Raw genomic sequence first — 22,600 nt, forward strand, 5'->3', positions numbered from 1 at the left:
ACGGAAAACAAAATTAAGCGTTCTTCATGGATGGCCTACTCTGTTTCACAATGTTTTCTCCTCTACCTATTAAACAACACCATGCACGGCTCCACTGTAAGCCTGGGCGATAAGGGCAAAAAATCATACGCAGCTTGTATGTATAGGCGATTCACAATATATCTAGATTTTGAAAACATGTATATTTTTCTAAATAAGCTTTATTGTACAATTTTAAAGGTCAAATAAACTTAATGTCAAATGGACAGCAATGATCTAATGAATACAGGGCTTGGGAAATGGTTTTTTTGCAGGCTGTCAATGAGTACGGTTACATGCACACAATGCGGTTATTGTGGATATAATAGGTTAATATATTAGTTTGATACATTTTTACATGCTTTGTAAGAATAACTATTTCCCCTATATTCCTAATTACATGGACACATCTGAAATCATGCTACCTGATGGAACTCACCAATCAAATAAATGTTCTCACCGTGATATTTTTGGGAAGCATATTTGAGTTTGGTCATATAAAGTTTATGTAAAACTTACTTCTAAGACTCATGCATTCAGTTATTCCTAACTCACTTCACTCGGGCTATAGAGGGAGTTTCGCTCGGCTGGTGCTAGCACATGTGCAGACCAAATACACAGCTGGAATGACGATTTGGGTTTTTACATAATTTGAAAGATTACTCAGAAAACCAGGTGTTTTAATCGGTGTGTGCTTGATTCGATTTGAAAAAACCTGACCCAGCTATTCTCCTGCTCCTGCTGGCTTTTGCAGATTCTGCCACTACTTTCCTGAAGTTGCCGGTAATAGGCTACACGAGGAGTCGGCAAACTTTCTCATGTGGAATGGCAATTTATCTTACCATTTCTACGTACCAATCTGTATGCCAGTTATGGTTTTCATATGCAAATATTAGTGAAACAGTTTCATGTCTTCATATCTCAAAATCATTGTCATGTGGTTAATCAACTTCTATTTCCATTGCCAACTATGTAAAAATAGCCTACATAAAGCCAACAAATAAAAACATTGCAGTATGCAGGTAGAAAATATAAAAATAAATATCCTATAAATCACATTGGCTACACATGGCCTGTCTGCAATGAACTTTAAACATTGTATAAACTATTTAACTTGGGTCTGGCCCAAAGCTTGTCCCTAGCCAACTACCAACATTGTATAAATTATTCTAGGCTCTGTTTCCTTAGCCAGTGAGCTCGGGACAGTTGTAGTCTATTTGCGCAAGGGATGAGAAGCAGTGCTTGACTTGTGCACTAGCTCACAGGAGCTGAGTTCCGGCACCTCAAATGTTCTGCTTGAGCTCCTGTTCTTATAGAATATTAGCTAAAAAGTATTGTGGAGCTCCTGGACCTAAATATAAACAGTAGCAGCACCCAAAATGGGTACCGGAGCCTATTTTAGTCCAAGTCCAGCACTGATAAGAAGTAATCAGGTAGGCCTATTTCATTACGTTTCAATTGGATCAGAGCATGACATCTTTCCCTCTCACGCAGACTGGTTATCGAAAGGCAGAGAGCTGGAAAGATTGATCAAATATATTGAGGATGTATTGTAATTCTCAATGGATGTAAAAACAGACTTTGTTTGCTTTCTGTTTGAGGGGAAGAAAACATTACTTTGAGTAGCTCCACAGGTCATTAATGGTGGTGCGTTAAGCCAATCAGAAATACTATCAGATCCCCAAATGGGCACATTTATATGCCTACATTTGTGCGCAGGCCAGGTAGCCTATAGCCTTACTCAACATTGCCAGGAGCGCTCCAAACAAAAGACGGATGACTAAATTTACAAAACTCGTAAACGGAATGGTTGTGCACTCTGCAAACAATGTGTCCTGTCTGACATTGAGGGGAGACTGGAATAATAATATTGAATGCATTCAAATAAATTACAGTAACCAAACAGACTAGGAATTACTGGTAAATGTATTACAGGTGATATATTTACATTTACATTTAAGTCATTTAGCAGACGCTCTTATCCAGAGTAATGGGGAATTGATATACACTAACAATCAAACGCAAACAATTCACACAATTGTTATGAAACAATGAATGTGCATTCTGGAGAGGAAAGTGCATTGTGCGTCTGGGTGCTTGGTCAATCCGACGTCTGCATTGGCACAGCATGTACAACCCACGCCTACAGTCAACAAATCACGTCAATATGGAGCTATACAGAGCCTTCTGCATTGTTACAAAATTTGGGAGGCGCATGGTACTCACGGAGCTCGATTTGGCCTCTGCATGCCTCTGAAGGCTCTGCGATTGCTTCACGCCCTCCATATTGAGACTTCTACCACATTTTCCAATCAAGCATGAATTGGCTTTTAGTCTAGCCTTCCGCAATGGATTAGTTCACTGAGATGGGCGCAAATATATACTCTGTGTGTGTACAGTACCAGTCAAAAGTTTGGACACCTACTCATTCAAGGGTTTTTCATTATTTTGACTATTTTCTACATTGTAGAATAATAGTGAGGACATCAAAATGATGAAATAACACATGGAAACATGCAGTAACCAAAAAAGTGTTTAAAAAATTGAATTATATTTAAATATTTGAGGTTCTTCGAAGTAGACACCCTTTGCCTGACAGCTTTACACAGTCTTGGCATTCTTTCAACCAGTTTCATGAGGTAGTTACTTGGAATGCTTTACCAACAGTCTTGAAGGAGTTCCCACATATGCTGAGCACTTGTTGGCTGCTTTTCCAAACTATCTCAATTTGGTTTAGGTCGGGGGATTGTGGAGGCCTGGTCATCTGTCAGCACTCATCACTCTCCTTCTTGGTCAAATAGCCCTTACACAGCCTGGAGGTGTGTTTTGCGTCATTGACCTGTTGAAAAACAAATGATTCTCCCACTAAGCGCAAACCAGATGGGATGGCATATCGCTGTAGAATCACTGACAGTGTCACCAGCAAAGCACCATCACACCTCCATGCTTCACAGTGGGAAACACACATTCGGAGATCACCTGTTCACCTTCTCTGTGTCTCACAAAGACACGGCGGTAGGAACCAATAATCTTCAATTTGGACTCATTAGACCAAAAGACCGATTTCCACCGGTCTAATGTCCATTGCTCATGTTTCTTGGCCCAAGCAAGTCCAACCCCTACCTTGTTCACAACACAACTGATTGGCTCAAACCTACGAAGGAGGAAATAACTTCCACAAATGAACTTTTAACAAGGCACACCTGTTGGTTGAGAGAATGCCAAGTGTGCTACTTTGAAGAATCTCAACTATAAAATATATTTGGACTTGTTTAACACTTTTTTTTTGGTTACTACATGATTCCATATGTGTTATTTCAGTTTGTTTGTCTTCCCTATTGTTCTACAATGAAGAAAATCGTTTTTTATTTTTTATTAAGAAAAACCCTTGAATGAGTAGGTCCGTCCAAACTTTTGTGTCTGTTACTGCTCGACTAAAACAACGTCGGTCGACCAACAGCCTAACGCCAAACAATCGGCCAGTCGACTAATTAGGGTTAGCCCTAGACTCCACAAACCTACAGGAACACCATAACCTGAAACATTGATTTTTAACTTAATGCAAGTTTGGCATGAAACATATTATAGGTTTATTCATCCGTAGCACTAATTGAACTGTAACTTTATTTCACAGCAGTTATTGGAAACTGATGTGTTATTTCATTAGAAAAGCATTGCACGCCCTATAAACCACCTCACCCACACTTCACTTTGGTATACATTGGTAACGATATGGAAAATGGTCTGTTGCTCCCATTTAAAAGTTTGGTTTTCCATCTTTAATGAGTCATTTTCTCACCTCCACCTCCTCTCTCAATCTTTCTCCATTCCTTGCTCCTTCCACCAGGCAATAAATGTTGTGGCATGGTCGCCCTGTGGGAAGTTCTTGGCTGCAGGGAGCATCGGAGGTTTGCTGACTGTCTGGGACGTGGAGAGCAAGCTGTGTGTGGAAAGGTATGAGACAGAATCACACTGAAACTCCTAGAAAGCAATATTCGATTCGCTCAATTGATTAAATGTAATATTTCACACGGACTGACTGTTCTCCTTGCTTTGGTTGAAGCATTTGAGTGGAACTGTGCAGAGCTGGGTTCAATATAAATTCAATAGTGTTTTTTAGTTTTCAAATACTTGATTGGGTTCAACTGATCTTGCCTGGCACAATGGAATAACCCAAATTTGCATTCCTAATTGGGACTAATTTTGGTGCCGACTAACTGGTCAACAAACGGTTAACTTTTTCCAAACCGTAATATTGCATCTATGCATGCATACAAGGAAAGGACATTTTTCATTAAGAGTTTAAAGCAGAACTGACAGTTACTTATACTAAACAAAAATAGAAACTCAACATGTAACATGTTGGTCCCATGTCCCTGAAATGTTCAATTTTTGTGTACACATTTGTTTACAGTGCATTTGGAAAGTGTTCAGACCCCCTGATTTTTTTCTTCTCCCCCCCATGTTTTGCTACGTTACAGCCTTATTCTAAAGTGGATAAAATAGTTTTTCCCCCTCATCAATCTATACACAATACCCCATAATGACAAAGCAAAACAGGTTTTTAGACATTTTTGCAAAGGTATTAACTAAAAAAACATCACATTTACATAAATATTCAGACAATTTACTCAGTACTTTAAGCACCTTTGGCAGCAATTACAGCTTCAAGTCTTCTTGGGTATGACGCTGCAAGCTTGGCACACCTGTATTTAGGAAGTTTCTCACATTCTTCTCTGCAGATCCTCTCAAGCACTGTCAGGTTGGATGGGGAGAATCGCTGGACAGCTATTTTCAGGTCTCTCCAGAGATGTTTGATCGAGTTCAAGTCCCGGTTCTAGCTGGGACACTCAAGGACATTCAGAGACTTTTTTCCCAAAGCCACTCCTGCATTGTCTTGGCTCTGTGCTTAGGGTTGTTGCCCTGTTGGAAAGTGAACCTTTGCCCCAGTCTGAGGTCCTGAGCGCTCTGGAGCAGCTTTTCATCAATAATCTCTCTCTACTTTGCTCCATTTGTCTTTCCCTCGATCCTGACTGGTCTCCCAGTCCCTGCTGCTGAAAAATATCCCCACAGCATGATGCTTCCACCACCATGCTTCACTGTAGGGATGGTGGCAGGTTTCTTCCAGATGTGACGCTTGGCATTCATGCCAAATAGTTTCATCTTGGTTTCATCAGACCAGAGAATCCTGTTTCTCGTGGGCTGAGAGTCTTTCGGTGCCGTTTGGCAAACTTCAAGTGGGCTGTTGTGCCTTTTACTGAGGAGTGGCTTCCATCTGGCCACAGTACCATAAATGCCTGATTGGTGGAGTGCTGCAGAGATGGTTGTCCTTATGGAAGGTTTTCCCTTCTCCACAGAGGAACTCTGGAGCTCTGTCAGTGTGACCATCAGGTTTTTGGTCACATTCCTGACCAAGGCCCTTAATATCGAGAAGCTGATAAAACAGTGTGATCTTTACACAGGTGCACCTTGTGCTGGGGACAATAAAAGGCCACTCTAAGAAGTGCAGTTTTGTCACACATCACAATGCCACAGATGTCTCAGGTTTTGAGGGAGTGTGCAATTGACATGCTGACTGCAGGAATGTCCACCAGAGCTGTTGCCAGAGATTTGAATGTTAATTTCTCTTCCAACGTCATTTTAGAGAATTTGGCAGTACATCACAACCGCAGACCACATGTAATCATGCCAGCCCAGGACCTCCACATCTGGCTTCTTCACCTGCGGGATCGTCTGAGACCAGCTACCTGGACAGCTGATGAAACTGAGGAGAATTTCTGTCTGTAATAAAGCTTTTTTTTGTGAGGAAAAACTCATTCTGATTGGCTGGGCCTGGCTCCCCAGTATGTGGTATAAATGAGTCAACAGTTGAGTCATCTACTTTATGAAATTACAGTCTGATGCGCTCAATTGCGCTGCTTTCGTGTGTGCCGTTTACACCGTGCAGATGGGAAAGTGTACAGACAAATGCCACAGTTCAAACTATGCTACTAAAATGTTGCAGTCTGGCTTTGTTTTTTTTAAAGTGTGCAAATGAACAACCAAAAAAAAAACCTGCGACAAAACACCATGCAAAGAAGAAACATGTAGGCCTATTACAGCAACGTTTTGCAGTAGCCTAGGCTGGCTGCTCAACTACAATACATTTTGAGCAGTGGAGGCTGCTGAGGGGGGAATTGCTCATAATAAAGCTGGAATGGAATGGTATCGAAAACATGGTTTTCATGTGATATGTTTAAATGTTACAACAACCTATTTGGAGTTATAAAATTACTTTTTGATTATGGTAGAAGCATATTATACAGACCTGCAAATATGATCTGCTTTTGTTTTAATGTTAATTCTATATACAGCATCCTGTGGGCATTATAAAGGGCCATATTTTTTGTAATTAAACAATGGCCAGTTTGGGCTGTAGTTTCATGTTTTTTCCTAGGCTCACAAATTCATTGTGCTTTTTCTATATGGCCTGTGCGCTGATTTGAGTTTGACACATGGGCGAGCAAATCTATTTATGTAGCTATTTATTTAGCAAGCTAAAAAACACGGAAGTCTTGTCGTTGGAGGAGTGGGTGACTTTTTCCCCTCCTATCGTTTTTCGGTGGCTACAGCTAGAGATGCAGTTGTCATTTAATTTTATTGCTGGCAAGAAATGTGACTCAATTTGCTAGCTAGCTATGCTGAACTTGAACAACTGTTATCCACAGTTAGCATATCTCATAGTTGTCAATCAAATGTATTTGGCATCGATCAAATGGGTGGGCCGTCAAGTTCCCGTTACAGTTGTCCAAACGGGCAATCTGCAGAAGACGAGCGGGCTACTATTCCCCATCGTTTATCAGTGCAATTCTGACGGCCAACTAGCCCGTAAAGTTTTGAAAGGGTTTATCTAATGTTCCCTCCTGTTCACCGGTCTGCATAGACTCCGGTCCTGGACAAGATGTTTTATTTACTGCAATGTCTTATTAATTGTCCAAACGCACGGCCACTTTCCCAATTTTTATATTGCTCTGGAATTTTCACAAATGTCTTGCTATATGATGTTCTCAAATAGTCTATGAATTTATGGGAACATGTAAATTACCATCTATATAAGTGCTCACTTGTCAGATACTGTGGTTCTTCCAGGGGGTAAATAAGAACATATTTTCATAAGATTTCATGTTGCTAAAACTCTGGTCCACTTTAATAGGCTTGCTATTGTTGCATGTTTCTATCATCTTACAGTCAAAAGGTTATAGCCAATTATTGAACATTCTCCTGTAATAAAGCAGCTATTGTTGCACAATGGGCATTGACTGCCTTGTAAAAGCACGTTTCACTCCAGTACCAGCTTTTTGAAGAGGTGCTCTTGTGCTGCCTGATCTGTGATGGGCTATTCCACTCTTCAAACTACGTTCTCTGTATGCTGTGCGCGTCTGATAAATAAGATACATGACGACTAACAAAAATACACAAGTGCCAATTGAATTATGCAAATTCTTTATAGACCGAAATACATGTCAAATGTATTTTCCTATTTAAAGGTTAACCGTTAACATCCCTAGTACCAATCGCTCTCCCACCCACACCACACATCTGACACTCCAGGTAGAACTGAATCCGATGCTCAAGTATTTGAAAGTTGAATCCACTGACATGGATTCTTTTGTCCATTTGGTAGGCAGACGCATGAGAAGGGCTACACCGTGTGTGGACTAGTCTGGCATCCCTCGGGCGGTCAAATAGCCTACACCGACACAGAGGGCTGTCTTGGTGTACTGGATGGGCTCTCCTCTTCTTCCTCCACTACGGCTTCCTCCACTACGACCAAGGTGAGTCTCTGGTCTTACATGGAGGCTTCTCTATGCCACCCAAATGTGCCACTGTTAACTCACTTCTAACCAATATTGGGATCGGTACACTTTAACACTGTCTGTTTGTTTGCCGAATTGACCCCAAACATGGTCTTCTTGGACCCGTTCATGTTCTGCTCGATCTACTTAGTCTACAGAGCTAGGGTCAACGTTGATGCTATTATTATTTGCCATGTTTCTTTGCTTCGTTCACCTCTATTTTAATAGAGATCTTGAGGTCCATTCCACAGTTCTATGTTATTTTTAAACCGTGATGAACCAGGTTAGTAAGTCATTGAGAACAGGTTGTCTTTCCCAATAACTTTGGGAGTGAGGGAGTGAGGTGGGAGTGAGGTTTGGGAGTGAGGTTTATTCTACTTTAGCAGGCTCCAGCCAGCTATGATGACCTTTTCGACGCCGATGACGAAAGACCCATGGACGAGGGTATCAGCGAGGGCACACGTTCACCCCCCAAGAACCCCGTGGACGAGGATGATGACGACGACCTCATACCTGCGACGGGGCGAGCACGGAACAGGAGTGCCTTCCTCGACGACGAGAACTCACTAGGTGAGAAAGCGATGTCCATCGTACATAGTTGATCAAAGTATCATAGCTGGCTCGTCTTCTATAACAGCAATTCTTTGAGCTGATAAATACACCTCCGGGTTTCATTTAGATAAAACCAAACACTGCAGTAAACCATGCATGGCTACAGTATTTCATTCATTAAATATTCTCTTCACATATGTGGCCCTTTCCAAGACTCTGTCTTGCAAGGGGTTTGCCTCTTCATGAACTCCCAACTGGTGTGCTAATTCCAGTGCAGTGGAAGTGTCGACCCACTCTTCGCCTGTCTTGGAATACCTGATTGTCAAATGCCGACCCTTCTACTTCCCAAGCGAGTTTTCAGCTGTTTTTGTGACTGCTGTATACATTCCACCTCAGGACAATAAAAATAACAAGCTGGCGCTTAACGAACTGTACAAGGCTATAAACAAGCAGGAAACCCTATACCCGGAGGCTACCTTTCTGGTTGCTGGCGATTTTAATTTGATGCCCAACTTCCATCAACACATCTCCAATGCCACTAGGGGTGATAGTCCTAGACCACTGCTAGTCTACCCACAAGAAAGCATACAAGGCCCTCCCTCGTTCGCCATTTGGTAAATCAGATCATGACTCCGTACTCTTGCTTCCTGTTTACAAGCAGAAGCTGAAACAGAAAGTACCCACGATTCACTCTGTTGAGAAATGGTCACCAGAATCATAGAGTATGTTACAGGACTGCTTTGCTATGTTTCACCTCCATCACCGGCTTCATTCGAAAAAATGCATCGGCAAAGTTGTACCCACGGTGAGGGTTCACGCCTTTCCCATTCAAAAGCCCTAGATTAACACTGAGGTTGGCGCTAAACTAAAGGGCAGGGCTACCGCACACAGAGCACCCTGATGCTACGATCGTAGACAGGTATAAGTACAAGAAGGCCTGCTATGACCTCCACAGTCGTCGTCAAATGAGCAAAAGGACAATATAGGAATAAGGTGGAATCATATTACACAGGCTCTGACACCCACCGCATGTGGCAGGGGCTCCAGTCCATTACAGATTACAAAGGAAGACCCAACTGTGCTCTGCCCAACAATTTTATTTGTATGTATTTCTTTAACCTTTTATTTAACCCGGAAGGGCTCATTGAGCTTCCTGGCAAAGATGGGCAGCACCAAGTCATTATACAATTAGACGGACATGAAAAACTACAAATAATCTAGTTAAAAACCTAGAAATCGCAAAAGTATAACAACAACATAAAACAGCAAATTAAAAAACATTGACAGGTCAAGGAATCAGCCTCAAAATCCTTTGTCAATGAGTTTAGTTCTTCAAGTTAAACTATTTTGTAAGACATTTCAAGCCGATGGTGCAGAGTACATAAAGCCCTTTTACCAAATTCATTTAGGACGAGTACCCACCACATTAAAATGGTAGTAAACATAAAATGGCTTAAATGAATGTATACCAGTGACTGAGCCTACGAGTGACTAGAGAAGGCCAGCCCTGGTATATAAAATCATCTCAATGCGCCATGGTAAAGGGTGTCAATTGTTCTCAAATATCACCATAGTCTAATATAGGCAAATGTAGCTGATACTAGCCTCCTGGCTTCAAAAGGAAAAACAGGCCTTATTCCTAAAATAATATCCCTACTTCAGCTTAAATTTGTTTGTCATTTGTTGAATATGCAATTTAAAAGAGGCCGTCATCAATTAAAATTCAAAGATATTTATGAGGTTTACAGCCTCATCTCATTGCCTTGACCGGTAGTAATAGGTGAAAGGTATTTTTCTTGCTTTAGAAAACACCATTTTGCTTTTTGAGGATAAGCTTCAATTGACACAAGGTTTGTTGAACAGTACAAAAAGCAGTTTGCAAGTTCTGAAAAGCTTTTGTGAGAGACGAGGCACAACAATAAATAACAGTATCATCAGCATAAAAGGAAGGTTGCGTATTTTGCCAATTTGTCTAAATGATTTATATAAATAGTGAATAAGAGGGGACCAAGTACAAAGCCCAGGGGCACAGCATTAGACAGACAATTTAACAGAGATAAGCCCATCATAGACAAACATATCACACAAGTCAGTCATATTTCAACTAAATCTTTATTCACTTATTAATAAGGGAGCTGGTCAATACAACACACACAAAGTGAATTGATTGAGTGATGGCAGGTTGACGAATGATGGTTCGTTAAGAGCCCCAAGACAAAGGTATTTTTATAGCAAAGATACACCACCTTCAGTCTACATGACGAACAACAGATGTATGGAATGGGTCACAAGGTTAAGATTTGTATGAAAGATGCTTATAATTCAGACAGTATCTGTCTTAAAAATAGTTCTCATTGTGTAGAAACTAGAGTCTGGCCCTGAGCCAACTCTCCCTGGTACCATATAGAACAGAAACATTAAAAACCTGTTATGGCAAGGTATTCCCCAAGGGGAACTCACCCCCCATTCAGCTGAAAAGGTGGCGCGGGGAATTCAAAAATATTATTTAGAAATATTTAACTTTCACACATAAACAAGTCCAATACAGCAAATGAAAGATAAACATCTTGTTAATCTACCCATCATGTCCGATTTTTAAAATGTTTTACAGCGAAAATACAACATAGACCACCACCAAAAGAAAAACGGCCATTTTTTCCAGCCAAAGATAGTCACAAAAGCCAAATTAGAGATAAAATGAATCACTAACCTTTTGATAATTTTCATCAGATGACACTCATATGACATGTTACCGTAATTTCCGGACTATAAGCCGCTACTTTATTCCCACACTTTGAACCTCGTGGTTTATACAATGACGTGGCTAATTTATGGATTTTTCCCGCTTTCACAAGATTCATGCTGCCAAAAAACTGAGCACCGTCACACAATATGACGTAAATCGAGCACGCTCAAACTTCCCCATCATTCTGATTACGGTAGTAATTTTGTCACCCTCATCATGGCAAAGACATGGAGAAATGCATATGATGCCGCTTTCAAGTTGAAGGTGATAAATCTGGCTGTTGGAAAAGAAATAGAGCTGCTGCATGAGAGCTTGGCCTTAATGAGTCGATGATAAGACGTTGGAAACCGCAGCGTGAGGAACTGACTCAGTGCAGAAAGACAACAAAAGCTTTCAGAGGGAAGAAAAGCAGATGGCCCAAAGTATTTGCAGCCACTCGATATCAGTGTAAATTGTGCATTTAAGGTGGCACTCCTTGTTCAGTGGGAGGCTTTGATGACAAGTGGGGAGAAATCCTTCACTAAAACGCAGAGCATCTTATGGTCAAGTCTGCCAGTGGGTCCTGTCAGCGTGGAGCATTGTCAAAAAATCCACTATCATCAACGGGTTTCGAAAGGCTGGACTGCTGCGTGTTGAAAGGGCTGCATGAGCTCAGCGGGGTATTTGCATCCGGATGAAAGTGACGAGAGCGACAATGAAAACGATCCAACATCGGATGAAGCAATTCTGAGGCTATTCAACTCCGACACCGAAGGAGATGACTTCAGTGGTTTCAGTGCACAGGAGGAGGAAGCTAGTGACCAATGACTTTCTTGGTAGGCTACTGTTTAAATTTTTGTTACAAGCCGTGTTTCGTTAAAGCCTATTTATTTTTGTTACAAGCCGTGTTTTGTTTAAAGGCTGTGTAAAGTTAATTTGTTTCAATGTACCGGTAGGCACCTGCGGCTTATAGACATGTGTGGATTATTTATGTACAAAATACATATTTTTATAATTCAGTGGGTGCGGTTTATATTCAGGTGCTTAATAGTCCAGCAATTACGGTACACAATACATTCATGTTTTGTTCGATAATATGCATATTTATATCCACAAATCTCGGTTTACATTGACGCCATGTTCAGAAATGCCTCCAAAATATTCAGAGGAATTATAGGTAGCTTCGGCAGATCAGAAATACTCATCATAAACTTTGACGAAAGATACATGTTCTACATATAATTAAAGATGCACTGGTTCTTAACCTCTTCAGTCGACCCTCTACTTTTTCGAACATTCTGTTAAAAATCGCGCAACATTTCAGCGCCCTGCTACTCATGCCAGGAATATAGTGTATATGCATATGATTAGTATGTGTGGATAGAAAACACTTAGACGTTTATAAAACTGGTTAAATCACTGCTGTGACTTTAACAGAACGTGCGTTTCATTGAAAAGTGCAGGAAAATCTGATCACTGAAAGTGGAAAAATATATCCATCCGCCGCTTCAACCCATTGTTATGGGCGAAAGACATTAAATAGGGCTGAGGTTGCAGTACCTACAGCTTCCACACGATGTCAACAGTCTTGTCATTTGCCAATTCTTTGTTTCTTGGTCAAACGAACAAGAGACAGGCTTTTTCTTCAGGTCTCCGACCGGATATTTTGGTTGAGAAATACACGGACAGTATTTCAAGACGGACCCCTATAGAAAACACTTCGTCTCGTGATTAATTTGATCGCTTATGAACGTTTACTAATACCTAAAGTTGCATTACAAAAGTATTTCGAAGTGTTTTGTGAAAGTTTATCGTCGACTTTTTGAATTTAAAAAAATAACGTTACGTTATGAAACGCTATTTTTTCCCGTTTATCACACAGTCTTCATAGATCGATATCTAGGCTATATATGGACCGATTTAATCGAAAAAAAGACCCAATAGTGATTATGGGACATCTAGGAGTGCCAACAAAGAAGATGGTCAAAGGTAATGAATGTTTTATATTTTATTTGTGCGGTTTGTGTAGCGCCGACTATGCTAATTATTTTGTTTACGTCCCCTGCGGGTCTTTTGGGGTGTTACATGCTATCAGATAATAGCTTCTCATGCTTTCGCAGAAAAGCATTTTAAAAATCTGACTTGTTGCCTGGATTCACAACGAGTGTAGCTTTAATTCAATACCCTGCATGCGTATTTTAATGAACGTTTGGGTTTTAACTAATACTATTAGCATTTAGCGTAGCGCATTTGCATTTCCAGAGCTCTAGATGGGACGCCTGCGTGCCAGGTAGGAGCAAGAGGTTAATGCAACCGCTGTGTCAGATTTTTTTTAAACGTTACGAAAAAAGCCTACCATACAATAATCTGAGACAGCGCTCAGACGTAAATATATTTCTCCGCCATGTTGGAGTAAAAAAAAAAAACGAAATTACATCATAAATATTCCCTTACATATTTGATGATCTTGCACTGCATTCTGATGAAGGGAGTCCTAGCTCTACAATAAATCGTTGTTTTTGTTCCATAATGTCCAATACTAGTGTCCAATTAGCTGCATTTGCTAGCTTTTTCAGCTCACGTGCCCAAAAGCTGACACTGGTCCAGGCGAACTTAGACGAAAACTTCAAAAAGATATATTCCAGGTCGAATAAACTGGTCAAACTAAGTAGAGAATTAATCTTCAGGATGTTATTTTCATATATATCCAATAACGTTCCAACCGGATCATACGTTTTCATCTGCAGCCAAATGGAATGATGGTGACATCAACAGACAAATGCGCCACAGGGAAATCGCATTCTGCCTGGACAGTGATTCATTCCCCTCCCATTCGGTCAAAGTTCACACCAGAGGCTCCATTCCACGTTCTACTGAATGAGGACATCTAGTGGAAGGTGTAGGAAGTGCTAACAGATCCATATCTTATTTGGAAGGGAAGGGGCGATTACGTCAAATTTGACCCACATTCAGAATTTCACTTCCTGTTTGGAAGATTGCCTGGCCTCAGACATAATTCAAACTGTTTTAGAAACTTCAGAGTGTTTTCTATCCAATAGTAATAATAATATGCATATATTAGCAATCTAGGACAGAGTAGGATGCAGTTCACTATGGGCACACAATTCATCCAAAATGAAAATACTGCCCCCTATCCCCAACAAGTTTTAACTCATGCTCTGGAATGTGGTATCACCCAAAGACATCGTAAATCTCCGCTTTCAGTTCACACAGACACAATAGAGTTATAAGAACCCTCTGTTGAAGCTGTTGAACAGCTTCTATTCCCAAGCAATATGACTGATAAATAGTTAACAAAATAGCTACACATACAGAGTTTACTTCGTATCTTCATTGACCTTTTATTTCAATATTTGCTCTCTATTCTCTTGTCTCTATTCACACTCACAGGTCCCTACACACTGTCAATCCAACACACACACAGTCACTCCATCATTTGCTCACTCACACATAATATGCACATTTATACTGGCTCTACACTTTCGCACACCCGCTCACATGCAAGCTGCTGCTAATCTGTTTATTTTATATCCTTTTGCCTAGTCCCCTTAACCCTATACATATCTACCTCATCACTCCAGTATCACCACACATGTAAATATGGTATTGGAACTGAATTTAAATATTTCCTGTATATAGTGCTCTTACTTACTTTATGTATTTCATATTTCTTATGTTTTTTTTTCTAGTTATACATTGTTATTTCATTGTTGGGTTTTGAGTTGGCAAGAAGGCAGATTCACTGTACTTGTGCATGTGACATTGAAACTATCCCATGAGGGCTTTGCCATAGAATTTAAAGGTGGAATCCGCATTAGTGGAAATGTTACCACTGTTCGCCCCCAGCCCTTTTGTTATTGTTTTGTTGACAAAACGGAGTTGAGCAGCAGGGAAAAAATATTGCAGTACATATTCTGTTCTAATGCAGTGCAATGATGTCTTAGGGTGAAGGAAAGGTGTTTGTTGTTTGCATTAACTTATTTTTTGTTGTTGTACTTTCCAAAACTGATGTGGCAGTTTCACCATTAAGGATTCCAGCTTTAATTGGGGGAATGTCACTGAGAAACAATACATCACATCAATTTTACTAAAGTAGTCTTGAATCTTATTAACAAGTACATTAATGTCTCTTTCCTTGTCATCCTAATTCAAGACTGGGATCACTTAAACATTTGAGCATCACTGACCTGTATTGCATGTGTTCCCATTTACCACAGACACAGGCTCGCTCAAACAGGGGCTGGATAAGTTTGTTGATGACGATGACGCGGGCAGCGCCATAGTGCCCCCCGCTGCCGTGGCTGCTCCCCTCCGGCCCGTCTATGACGGGCCAATGCCCACCCCTCCACAGAAGGCTTTCCAGCCAGGCTCCACCCCGGCACACCTCATGCACCGCTTCATGGTGAGAGCCAGCCCACACAACGCAAGACTTTACTCTTGCCTGAAAGGTTTATATTCATGATGTTCCAGGTTGTATTATTTTTAAAGTTGATGTTTTTGTATAAATATAGGAAATAATAAGTTTCATGAATTTTCTAGAGATGTACTTACATGCCCTATTAAAGGGACATTGCAATCCAAAAATCAACTTTTTTGTCCGATGGTTTCAGACCTCAAAAGTAGTCTAAGTGAGTTATCCACAAAGATAATGTATTCTGTACTCCTTCGGTCAGATGTGGAACTCGGTGGGAATTGTGCGCGGCTACAATGACGACCAGGACAACGCCATTGATGTGGAGTTCCACGACACAGCCGTGCACCATGCAATGCACCTCACCAACTCCCTGGGCCACACCGTGGCAGACCTCTCCCAGGAGGCCGTGCTGCTTGCCTGCCCCGGCACCGACGAGCTCGCCAGGTAGACCACATATCTATAGGCCGCTACGCACTTCAAACAGACAGATCATCTTTTTCACATGTATTTCCACATACTTTTGTGTGGCTTTTAGAACGGACTGCATACGACATTCTGTTTGCGTGAAGTTTTTAATGGCCTTAACTGGGACATTTAGATATTAGCTATTCATGTTTCTGGGGATATTTTCCCACAAAAGCCTTGTCTGAGTTTTATTAGCCAAACTGGTTCTCGACCAACTTTTGCATCTTGAAGGATTAAAAAGGGAAATCAATTTCGATATTCCCAAGTCTCTCGTGAAAGACCCCTTCGTATTGGCACCACAATCTAGCGAAGACACTGAAATTGATTACCCATTTTTTTCAAACGGAACCTAAGCCGCTTCACTGTATCTCTCTCTCCCCTCCCTTCTTCCCCTCCACAGTAAGCTCCAGTGCCTTCACTTCTCATCGTGGGACACCAACAAGGAGTGGATGGTGGATCTGCCCAAGGGGGAGGATGTGCAGGCCCTATGCCTGGGCCAGGGCTGGGTGGCGGCTGCCACCAGTGCCCTCATGCTGCGCCTCTTCTCCATCGGAGGGGTGCAGAGGGAGCTGTTCAGCCTGCCTGGACCCGTGGTCTGCATTGCTGGGCATGGGGAGCAACTGCTCGTTGTCTACCACCGAGGTAGGACATGTGTGCTGTCACACACAGACGGACCTACACACATACTAATGCACAGAGAAAACAAGCATCAAATGCTAAACAGCGTCCCAATCCTCTTGGAAGCATAATGACGGGTATGATGGGCAATATAGCTCTAGAAGGCGTATCTAACCGCTATTGTGTTTGTCTGTCCTCAGGCACAGGGTTTGATGGAGAACAGGCCCTAGGGGTCCAGCTGCTGCAGTTTGGACAGAAGAGGCGGCAGGTCATCCACGGGGAGCCCCTCCCCCTCTCCCGCAAATCTCACCTTTCATGGTTAGGCTTCACAGCCGAGGGTGAGTCCGGCCACACCTCCTCTCAAATACTAGCTGCTGTTGGGCCGTGTTCAGTAGACACCAAACGGGAAACTCTTTGAAAAGTGATGTGCAAAAGATTGTAGAATGAAGTTGACTCTGTACATTGACCTAAGATCAGTTTGGTGTTTTCCACACTGATGGTTAAGGTAAGGATTAGGGCTTAATATTTTCCCAGAAGTCTACACATTTTCCTTCCCGAGAAAATTACAACAATATCCCGGTATTCCTGTTCAAACCAGAAATGCTTTTAAAAGCAAAGAATACCAGCAAAGAAAATCAGACATAATTACACCACTGTAAATGGAGAAATATGGACAGGAATCTGGTTTATGCTTTCTTGTTGTATTTGTCTCAATTTAATCAACTCAAAGTTCTGTCAAAGTCAACACATAATTTGTTGATGTAGCCTAGTTTAAATGTAGACCTACAATATTATGAGGTTATTAGCCTATAGCCTATTGAAAATTACATTTGTTTTAGCTGAAAGAAGTCAGGCCTTTTCTCTCCCCTTGCACCTGGCTATCGGGGAATTCGGAAGGTTGTGGCTGTTTTTACTTTACTGCTTATTGTGGTGACTTTGTCACGGGGAACATATCCGATTCTCCGCTAAACAAACCGACAAGCAAATAGGCCTAGTAGCGTAGATATAGCACCATGGATAGCACTGCGGTTGATCAAGTGCCGGGGAATCTGGTGAGTCAAGCCTGTGCCCTCCTTTTTATTATTTTCCCATGATGTTTCAAATGTCTATTTCCTCAAGCGTGTCTGTGGACACAATGTACCAGCCATTTTGTTAACCGTGAGTAGCTGCAGCTTACATTTTGAGCCTCTGCCAGTTCCACAAAGATAGTTTGGAGATTTGTGAATGTGACATGGAGATTGCCTATAGTAACTGTGTTGAGAGCACGCATGTAGCCTATATGATGGTCAGCAATGCAGTTTATATAAGTCATGCAAGTAAGTTTTCTATTAGGGACTTTCCGTTGGGTCGGGAAAATATGGTAGGTGGCTGACGTTGTGATGACTGGTCAAATGTAGGCTTTGAATATAGCCAGAATTTATATGTCTGGTTCATGCATGCAGCTATTCACACATGCATATTTTGTATTTTTGCGTCCGTTTTTTAATGATTGGTAGGTTACTTCAGTTTTATAGAGGATCATCAAATTAAAATGAGCAGCTAAGAAATAGAAGAACACTTATTTCACTCCACTCATCAACCACTTTGAGGAGCATGCTCTCGCTGTGCGACAGGTGACGTTTTGCCCAAACTCTGTATGCCATGGGCTCTCCAACCCTGAACCAACAGCATGGCCTAGGGCTAAACGTTCTCTCCCAGAGTCATGGATAGACATTTTGGAACGTAGCATAAGGTAACCAGTCCATCCAGTATGCATAATAATACAGTTGATAATCAAAGGCTATAGCAATTATCTATCATAGACATCATAAATCAGTTTCAATTTGTTTTTCTACCATGCATAATATGCGGTAGTCTATGTACTGTATAACAGCTCAACCATAATTTTAATTCAGATCATTTTTTCGGGCTTGGGCTCATAAGCCTATGTGTATGCATACTGTAAGCTCTAATATGCATATGGGTGTTTTGAATTAATCATCACCTTAGAAAGCTGTCCATTTCATTGTGTTGGTCATTGTAGATGTTTCAAAGCCTATGTTCTACACTCCGTTTCAACCTGCTGTTGAACTGAGTCGTTTGCAAGTTTGGTATTACCAAAGACGAAACATGTCCATGACTGCCGGTGTGGTGGTAATACAATCACCGCAACAGCCCTAGGCACAGATCTAGGATCAGCCTGCTCTCCCCAGATCCTTACCTTAACCATCAGTGGGGAAAATGCCAAACTGATCAGTGTACAGAGCCATCTTCATTCTAACAATCTCTTGCACATCACTTATTCATCACTTGTTTTCCAGGAACCCCATGCTTCATTGACTCTGAGGGTGTGGTGCGCCTGCTAAACCGCTCCTTGGGAAACATGTGGACACCTGTGTGTAACACCAGGGATAACTGCAAGGGCAAGTCAGACCACTACTGGGTGGTGGGAGTGCATGAGAACCCCCAGCAGCTCAGGTAAAGTGGTTGTTTCTCTTTGTATATTTGAGCTGTTCTTGCTATAATATGGAATTGGTCTTTTAGCAAATAGGGGTATAAAAAATAAAATATGCCATTTAGCAGACGCTTTTATCCAAAGCGACTTACAGTCATGTGTGCATACATTCTGCGTATGGGTGGTCCTGGGAATCGAACCCACTACCCTGGCGTTACAAGCGCCATGCTCTACCAACTGAGCTACAGAAGGACCCTATCTTCTGTATACCACCCCTACCTTGTGACAGCACAACTGATTGGCTCAAAGGCATTAATAAGGAAAGACATTCCACAAATAAACTTTTAACAAGACACACCTGTTAATTGAAATGCATTCCAGGTGACTACCTCATGCAGCTGGTTGAGACAATGCCAAGAGTGCAAAGCTGTCATCAAGGCAAAGGGTGGCTACTTTGAAGAATATAATATATATTTTGATTTGTTTAGCACATTTTTGGTTACTACGTGATCCCATATGTGTTTTATAGTTTTGATGTCTTCACTATTATTCTACAATGTAGAAAATAATACAAATAAAGAAAAACCCTTGAATGAGTAGGTGTGTCCAAACTTGACTAGTACTGTATGTGTGCCAGGGGCAGCGGCTTAGACAGGTAGACCACCCTAGGACACATTGTTTTATTTTCTACCTGGTAGCTAATTAATCAAGGTATGTCACTGATTGCCCTGATGAGATGGAGAGAGAATGAAAAACAGCAGGACTCTGGCCCTTAAAGACCTGGTAATAGAAAATGAAGAGGTTGTGTAAATTCTATAATTAATCCATCTCTTCATCTTCTTTCCTCCAGGTGTATCCCATGTAAAGGGTCAAGGTATCCCCCCACGTTGCCCAGGCCTGCTGTGGCCGTCCTTCCCTTCAAGCTACCCCTCTGTCAGACCACCACAGAGAAGGGCCAGATGGAGGTCAGTAAGGCCAACATATACAGTCCATGCTATGCTATGCTATTCCAGTCAGCTCAGCCTTTGGAGAGACACTGCCTACCTAGAGCTTTATAGTTGATCTATTGGGTTGCTTGAGCTACCATTGCAGCTATTTAGAACCTGCAAATAGCCTTTCAACAGAAATGTCCTTGAATATCTCTTTGATATATGACCCTGTATACATACACATGTGGGTAACAAAATAAAGGAAATGCCAACATAGTGTCTTATTGGGTGTTGAGCCACCAGAACTAGTTCAATGCGCCTTGGTATAGATTCTACAAGTGTCTGGAACTCTATTGGAGGGATGCGACACCATTCTTACTTGTGAAATTCTATCATTTTGTGTGTTGTTGATGGTGGTGGAAAACGCTGTCTCAGGCGCCACTCCAGAATCTCCCATAAGTGTTCTATTTGGGTGAGTTCTGGTTACTGAGATGGCCAAGGCATATTGTTTACATTGTTTTCGTGCTCATCAAACCATTCCTTACCCTGTGGATGGGGGCTTTGTCATCCTGAAAGAGACTACTCCAATCAGGATAAAAATGATTCACCATAGGTTGAAGTTGATCACTCAGAATGTGTATTTATTGGTGTTTAAGGGGTGTTTAATGGGTTGAGAGGACCTAAACCATGCCAGGGAAATGCAACCCACACCATAAGAGCTGCCAGAAACTTCATTTACTCAAGTGTTTCCTTTATTTTGGTAGGTACCTGTACATAGCCCCACTCACTGTCTCTGTCCCTCTCTCTCCTTCCAGGAGCAGTACTGGCGCTCGGTGCTCCTCCACAACCACTACAGCTTCCTGTCGTCCAGCGGCTATGAGATTGACGAAGAAGGCCAGAGCCAAGCCCAGAAAGAACAGCAGGAGCTGCTCATGAAGATGTTTGCCGTGAGTACAGTAGCAGCAACTCATGGGTCCACCGAGCCTGGAAACCCTCCTTAGATCCACAGCCTAGTTTGGGATTAGAATTTGGAATTGTTTACATTGGATATCTCATAAACCTTTCCAGAGCAACAGAATTTTGATTTATTTTGTTGGGACTTTGGGGTGTTTGGTTCAGCACAAAATTACAGGCATATTCACAGGAAAGGATTATTGATAATACTTTTCCTCAGCATTGGGTCCTCACATCAAAATAAGTCCTACACACAGGTGTGATGTGAGGCATAGTGATAAAGGTTCCAAATTAAAACCAACATTTTGGAATGCATACCAAATGTATGTGTTACCTTAGTTAATACAGTAATTTAACCAAGGTATTTTACTATGATTAGTTATCCATACATTGGGTGTTTCAATCTACAGCTGTCGTGTAAGCTGGAGAGGGAGTTCCGCTCCGTGGAGCTGGCCGAGCTGATGACCCAGAACGTAGTGACCCTGGCCATCCGCTACGCCTCGCGGTCCCGCCGCATGGTCCTGGCCCAGCGCCTCAGCGATCTGGCCCTGGAGAAGGCCAATCAGCTGCAGGGGGAGGAGCCCCAGGAGGAGGAGCCACTCCAGTATACCAGACGGAACACTGGGTAAGTACATTTGTGTTTGTTTGAAAACATACATACCATATGTTAATAAGTAAAGTATAAGTACATCGAAAAAATCAAGAGAACTGCAAGACTCAATAGAAGACAAAACCAGGAACAAACCAAAAAAGACGGGCTTTTGAAAAATTAACTATTTTTCATAAAATTGTACAGTTATCTTATCTAGTTGAATTGCTAGCAGAATTGTTTACTTGTTGCTAAGCAGTTGCTAGGGACTCTCCTGTAAGAAGCTAGCTAGCTTACAAAGAATAACAACAAAAAATATCTAGTTAACAGAAGAAAGGAAGACAAAATAAGGATAAAAGAAGGACAGAAGAAAAAGGAAAAGAAAGAGGACAACAAAGTGAAACAGTCAGCACTTCTATTGCAACTTCGTATTTCGTCGTCCTAACGTAGTCTACACTGCTATCTGCCCAGCAGCTAGCCAGCTAGCAAACGTCCACCGTCTACCGAATAGCAGCACTGTAGAAACTATTACACTCAACTGAACGACTTGATTAGTGTAGTGTTAGCTAGCTACATAGTTGTCTTTGCTGTCTTCGTATCCAAGATAATTGTGTAGTTTAGAGCGTGTAGTCTTAGAGTGATTATCTTAATTTACCGAGGTTAGCTAGCCAGCTATTTGTCGTCCTTAACGTAGGAGACTCTGCTAGCTAGCCAACAGCTAGCCAACGTCTACTGAATAGAACTTCCGCACTCAACAACCCGGTCGCATTCCGCTTCGCTCCACAGGTAGTATCACATTTTTCATTTCATTTCTTTACAGCACAACGGTTTGATTTGTTTGATCGTAGCTAGCTACATAGCTAGCTACATAGCCGTCTGTGTATCAAAGATAATTGTGTAGTCTAGAGCGATTTTCTAGGTTAGCTAGCCAGCTATTGTCGTTCTTTTAACGCAACGTAACGTAATCAACACTGCTAGCTAGCCAGCTAGCCCCTGAATAGCAGCACTGTAGAAACTATTACACTCAATGGAACGACTTGATTAGT

At 41.6% G+C, this 22,600-nt stretch overlaps 1 protein-coding gene across 4 annotated transcripts in view; it reads left to right on the forward strand.

Moving 5' to 3' along the window:
• Positions 1–22,600, forward strand: part of wdhd1 (WD repeat and HMG-box DNA binding protein 1) — a 48,711-nt gene that overhangs the window by 12,211 nt on the left and 13,900 nt on the right. For 2 of the 4 annotated variants that reach the window (XM_046308835.1, XM_046308836.1), the window contains exons 9-19: positions 3,866–3,972; positions 7,682–7,832; positions 8,237–8,423; positions 15,369–15,553; positions 15,825–16,009; positions 16,431–16,672; positions 16,849–16,986; positions 18,949–19,105; positions 19,933–20,047; positions 20,827–20,958; positions 21,376–21,590. In XM_046308835.1, the coding sequence (XP_046164791.1) occupies positions 3,866–3,972; positions 7,682–7,832; positions 8,237–8,423; positions 15,369–15,553; positions 15,825–16,009; positions 16,431–16,672; positions 16,849–16,986; positions 18,949–19,105; positions 19,933–20,047; positions 20,827–20,958; positions 21,376–21,590 (1,814 nt within the window). Of the gene's footprint in view, positions 1–1,244; positions 1,452–3,865; positions 3,973–7,681; positions 7,833–8,236; positions 8,424–15,368; positions 15,554–15,824; positions 16,010–16,430; positions 16,673–16,848; positions 16,987–18,948; positions 19,106–19,932; positions 20,048–20,826; positions 20,959–21,375; positions 21,591–22,600 lie in introns of those variants that run through there. The other 2 variants (XM_046308838.1, XM_046308837.1) reach the window with 2 other exon arrangements.

The sequence above is a fragment of the Oncorhynchus gorbuscha genome, linkage group LG17 (genome assembly GCF_021184085.1).
Source record: "Oncorhynchus gorbuscha isolate QuinsamMale2020 ecotype Even-year linkage group LG17, OgorEven_v1.0, whole genome shotgun sequence".
Classification (NCBI taxonomy): Eukaryota; Metazoa; Chordata; class Actinopteri; order Salmoniformes; family Salmonidae; genus Oncorhynchus; species Oncorhynchus gorbuscha.